General features: G+C 37.0%; 1 protein-coding gene across 1 annotated transcript; it reads left to right on the top strand.

The window, feature by feature from the left end:
- Window positions 1-210: 210 nt before the first annotated feature.
- LOC103486010 (probable copper-transporting ATPase HMA5) lies at window positions 211-5,938 on the top strand. Its single transcript, XM_008443800.3, has 6 exons — window positions 211-594; window positions 1,134-2,513; window positions 3,071-3,325; window positions 3,955-4,077; window positions 4,165-4,644; window positions 5,255-5,938. Exons 1-6 carry the CDS (start codon window positions 304-306, stop codon window positions 5,669-5,671), a joined length of 2,946 nt encoding a protein of 981 aa, XP_008442022.1. The 5' UTR covers window positions 211-303; the 3' UTR covers window positions 5,672-5,938.

The raw sequence follows: 5,938 nt of genomic DNA, 5'->3' as shown, positions 1-5,938 counted from the left end.
ACAAGTAAATAATAATTTGTCACGTGTGAAACTAGTGTTTGCAAAAAAAAAAAAAAATAGTGTCAAAATTTTAGCCACGTGTCAATGGGATAATTTGCCAAGTAAACCTAATTTTAAAAAACAAAAAAACGTCATTACTTTGTTGTCAAGAAAGTCTATTATTTCTGCACTATAAATATTCGCACGGTTTAAAGTTGAAAAGGGCGGCCACTTTCCTCCTTCCTTTTTCTTCCATTTTCTCCCCTTATGAACTAACCATAAATCCTTCTCTCTTCCTCTGAATTGACCTCAGTTCGATTATCCATGGCTTCCAATTTCTGGTCCTTAGCATGTATTCGTAGTCCAAACAGCAGCAATCTCTCTCCACGCCCTCATTATCCCTCTATGCCCAAATACCCAGCTGGGGTTTCCCAGCCAGAGAATAGCTTACGGGTGATCGAGTCCACAGCGTTCTTCTCCGTCACCGGAATGACCTGCTCTGCTTGTGCTGGCTCTGTCGAGAAAGCCATCAAACGTCTTCCTGGGATTCGTGAAGCCGTCGTTGGTGTTTTGAATGCCAAAGCTCGTGTCCAGTTTTACCCTAGCTTCGTTAATGTATGTATATGTACCTATCTCTGTTTAAAAAAACAATTTTTTTTACGGGTTTGTGTTTTGTTGAAGTTGTTTTCATGTGATTTTTAAATAAATGTTTGAAATTGTGTGATGTTAGACGTGTAAGTTAAGTATTGTTTGGGTTACGTTGCGTGTTTTTTTTTTAATCGATTGGATTGTGATTAGAATTGGTTTGGGATTATATTGTTTGTTTAATGCCTACGGCTTGACTATTCAACTCTAATGTTTGATCAATTGTAAGCGATTAGGGGTCTTGTTTGATGTGTTCTATGATGTTTTGTCTTATGATTAGGATTAAATGCTTTTTCATTTCTTGGAACATAGTAGGATCTAAATAAATGGATGAAGCATACGCTTTTTAGCTTCAACTTGATTTCATTTATATGATTTTTATAATTGTTTTTTATGGTTGCTAATTGCTATTTACCATAAGGTGGTAAAGTGAAGATTATTGACACTGACTGCCAGTACTTGATCACGTTGGATTGAAGTTTTTTCATTTCCTCTTGATTTGAACATAGGTGGATCAAATATGTGAGGCAATTAATGATGCAGGCTTTGAAGCAAGTGTTGTCAATGATGATATGATTGAAAGATGTCGAATTCGTGTAATTGGGATGACCTGCACTTCGTGTTCCACAACTTTGGAATCTACATTACTAGCAATTGGTGGAGTTCAAAACGCTCAAGTTGCATTAGCCACGGAAGAAGCAGAAATTTGTTATGATCCAAGGATTTTGAACTACAATCAACTTCTCCAAGCCATTGAAGATTCTGGATTTGAAGCTATACTTATTAGTACAGAAGATGATGTGAGCAAGATACAGCTCCATGTTGAGGGAGTGAGAACTGAGAGTTCAATGAGATTGATTGGGAGCTCTCTGGAAGCACTTCCTGGAGTTTTAGGTATTGATATTGACCCTGCAGCCAATAAACTTTCCTTGTCTTACAAACCAAATGTCACGGGACCTCGGAATGTAATCCAAGTGATTGAATCAACTGGATCGGGTCGATATAAGGCAACAATATTTCCTGAAGGAGAAGGCAGAGAAGCTTATAAAAAGGAGGAAATTAAGCAATATTACAGATCATTCTTATGGAGCCTGATATTTACAATTCCAGTATTTCTAAGCTCCATGGTCTTCACTTATATACCTGGTATTAAGGAAGGGCTAGATACTAAAATTGTCAATATGATGACTGTTGGAGAGCTGCTGAGGTGGGTGTTGTCAACTCCTGTACAGTTCATTATTGGACGGCGGTTCTATACTGGGTCTTATAAAGCATTGCGTCATGGTTCTGCGAATATGGATGTTTTGATTGCTTTAGGGACAAATGCAGCATACTTTTATTCAGTCTACATGGTCTTAAGATCTGCAACCTCAAGTGATTTTAAGGCCACGGACTTCTTTGAGACCAGTTCCATGCTTATTTCATTCATTCTCCTTGGGAAATATCTTGAGGTCTTGGCAAAGGGAAAGACATCAGAGGCTATTGCCAAGCTTATGAAGTTGGTGCCTGAAACAGCGGCGCTGCTTACTTTTGATAATGATGGAAATATCATTAGGGAAGAAGAAATTGATAGTCGGTTGATACAAAAGAATGATGTGATTAAAGTCATTCCAGGGGCAAAAGTTGCTTCAGATGGAATTGTTGTTTGGGGACAAAGTCATGTCAATGAAAGCATGATTACTGGGGAAGCCAAGCCAGTGGCAAAAAGAAGGGATGATACAGTGATTGGAGGCACCTTGAACGAGAACGGGGTGCTACATGTGAGAGCAACACATGTTGGATCTGAAAGTGCTCTTGCACAGATTGTGCGACTAGTTGAATCAGCTCAGATGGCCAAGGCTCCTGTCCAGAAAATTGCAGATCGCATCTCTAAGGTTTTTGTGCCAATGGTCAGTAAAACCTGCTCTTAACTTTTTCTTGGTTATTTAATCTATCTTCAGTCTCATTTAGGGAAAACTGAAAATCTGCTCCTAAGGTTTTAAGGGAGCAATTTGTTCTTAGAATCTTTTATTTGATCAATTAAATCTTAAAAACATTATTTTCATGTTTCCTCTTAAAGATATAACAAACTTAGAGGAAGGATTAAGATTCAGCTCTTTAATGCTCTAATTCAAAACAATAAATAAATAAAACATACACTCATAGTAGAGTAGGAGAGTTTTTTGTTATTGAGATAACCTCCCAACAAGATTTTTCTGAGTTTCCTTTTTTTCCTTTTTAGTTATCCTTGGTGAACTCAACAATTGCCCCATGGGTTTTGTAGTTTTCTCCCAGTACTTTTAACTCGACAAGAGTTTATTTAGTTCTTTTAACTCCATGAACCTTCCAAATTACATATGTAAAACAGTTAAGTTCTCTGCGGAGGCTCCATTGCTGTGGATTTTGTAGTCTTAATTTTAAACAATACAAGCATAACAGCAAGTTAGATTTTGTTCACTTTACGTAGGTAATAGTCCTTTCATTGACAACGTGGCTTGTCTGGTTTCTCACTGGGAAGTATGGTGGCTACCCAAGTTCTTGGATACCTTCTTCCATGGATAGCTTTGAGCTTGCTCTCCAGTTTGGTATCTCAGTTATGGTCATAGCATGCCCTTGTGCTTTGGGCCTGGCAACTCCAACCGCTGTCATGGTTGGAACAGGAGTTGGGGCATCAAAAGGTGTTTTAATCAAAGGCGGCCAAGCATTAGAGAGTGCTCACAAGGTAAAAAAAATATTCCAGTTTCACTTTAACTCTCACTTTATATATTTCCTCCCTAAGAAGCACAGGAACAGAGATGGGACATTGGAGTAATAAAATATATAACTTTACTTCTCTATAGATAAAACATGTAAATTTAACATGAAAACAAAATATACTTCAATAAAAGTATACAAAGTTAAGTTAAACAATATTTGAAATCTTAGAAGACATTGAAAGATTTAGTTGCCTATAACTAGAGGAAGAATATGTCATCCTAATACTTTAGGATAGATCAATCTATAAGAAAATCTCTATTTTTTACCCTAATTTTTAGGTTATATATTTTTCAAAGTTGGTGTCCAAGCAGTGTCCCAATTATGTCTAAAATTTGGGGAAAAAAAGCTAATTCAAACAATGTTTTTAGCATGTTGAACACGTCCGTGTTCTCTAGCTTCTTACTTTTCTACTTTTTCAGAACATAGCTCCACACTTCATAAGAACTAGTAACTCAATGAGGCTTTAACAGAATAATGATAACTTAGATAATTTATGTTCTACAAACGTGTGAACATTGACAGTCTTGGGGCCATTTTTCTGCTTTGTTCTCACGATTATTTTAACGTAATGCTGAGAAGAGGAAGAATTTGTAGGTGAATTGCATTGTGTTCGACAAGACTGGAACTCTTACAATCGGGAAGCCAGTTGTGGTGAACACGAAGCTACTTAAAAATATGGCTTTGAAAGAATTTTGTGTACTAGTTGCCGCCACTGAGGTCAGCTTGATTACTTAAATTCTCTTATTCTACGTACATAAGTTAAATCTGTCATAACTCTACAACTTTATACTTCGCTCAAATCAGGTTAACAGCGAGCATCCACTGGCTAAAGCTGTTGTCGAATATGCTCAAAAGTTCAAAGAAGAAGACGATAACAAGACTTGGCCTGAAGCACAAGACTTCATCTCCATTACTGGACATGGAGTTAAGGCCATCGTTCAAAACAAAGAAGTACTTGTAGGCAACAAGAGTCTTATGTTAGATCAGAACATCTTCATACCTATTGAAGCTGAAGAAATATTAAAAGAAATTGAAGAAATGGCGCAAACTGGAATTTTGGTATCCATTGATAGAAAATTGACAGGAGTTCTTGCCATATCTGATCCACTAAAACCAAGTGCTCGCGAGGTTATTTCGATACTCAAGGCCATGAAAGTTAAATCTATCATGGTGACAGGTGATAATTGGGGAACAGCAAAGTCCATAGCCAATGAGGTTGGGATTGACGATGTAACTGCAGAAGCTAAGCCTGACCAGAAAGCTGAAGAAGTGAAGAGATTACAGGTACCTACATTTGCTCCAAATAGAAACTTATTATTTGTAGATGTCATGTCCACTTCGAATTTTGAATAGAACTAGACTCTTTTTGCCATGAAACTTTCTTGATGGAACTATGAATCTTGGTTTAACTGCATTGTTTGATGTTGTTTGAAATATAAGAAGCTTACCTATAATAAATAATTTGTTAGGATAATACCTCCCAAGTTCCTAACAATTCTAACTAGAAGAGACTCAAGAAATACAAAGAGCATATATGTTTATATATTTCAATATCAATGAAGAGACAACAATATACTGTAGTTGGGCTACCATCTCTCATTATTTCCCAAAATTAATCACTTGTCAAATTCTTCATTTATTCATAACTAAAAGTCCTATCCAATTACTAATTTTCTCCTTCTGGTAACCATACTTATATTACACTAATAATCTTACTGTTTCCATAACTAGAGTCTTGCATAAGCTTGGTCGAGATGTGGTCACCTACTAATTGTTTCATCTTGACATTCAATTATGAACCAGCACCAAAGTTTTGATCAAGTTTACTGGTTTTAATGTTGTTTTTCCTCTCTTATCATCTTCACTAACCATGGTTCTGTATTTTGACGACTAGTCTTTGGGTCATACGGTGGCAATGGTTGGGGACGGTATCAACGACTCACCAGCACTTGTGGCTGCAGATGTTGGAATGGCAATTGGTGCAGGCACAGACATTGCTATTGAGGCAGCCGACATTGTTCTCATGAAAAGCAACTTAGAGGATGTCATAACCGCCATCGACCTTTCGAGGAAAACCTTCTCTAGGATCCGTCTGAACTACATTTGGGCACTTGGTTACAATCTCCTCGGCATCCCCATAGCAGCAGGAGTCCTATTTCCATCAACTCGGTTTCGGTTACCACCATGGATTGCAGGAGCAGCAATGGCAGCCTCTTCTGTGAGTGTTGTTTGTAGTTCTCTCCTTCTCAAGTATTACAAAAGACCTAAGAAGCTTGATACCCTTGAGATACAAGGCATTAGAGTTGAGTGATTATGATCAATTTGATGGTGAATAAGCCTTTGTTCTCCTCCCACACGGTTTACAAGAACATCTAGAATGGGAATGGTGTTAGTATTGTATTACTACTTGTTCGTGTGAGAAGGTGGTTGGTTATATACCAGGGTTAAAATATTTATGTAATTAGTATTTTCGATTTTACAGATATATGGGTGAATATATGGATATAAAACTATATGTAAAATTGAAAAAAATGTATAAAAGTAGTTTAAAATAATAATTAATTGATTTTGCTTGTCA

This window comes from Cucumis melo, chromosome 8 (genome assembly GCF_025177605.1).
Source record: "Cucumis melo cultivar AY chromosome 8, USDA_Cmelo_AY_1.0, whole genome shotgun sequence".
NCBI lineage: Eukaryota > Viridiplantae > Streptophyta > Magnoliopsida > Cucurbitales > Cucurbitaceae > Cucumis > Cucumis melo.
This window is presented reverse-complemented; position numbering and strand designations above follow the sequence as displayed.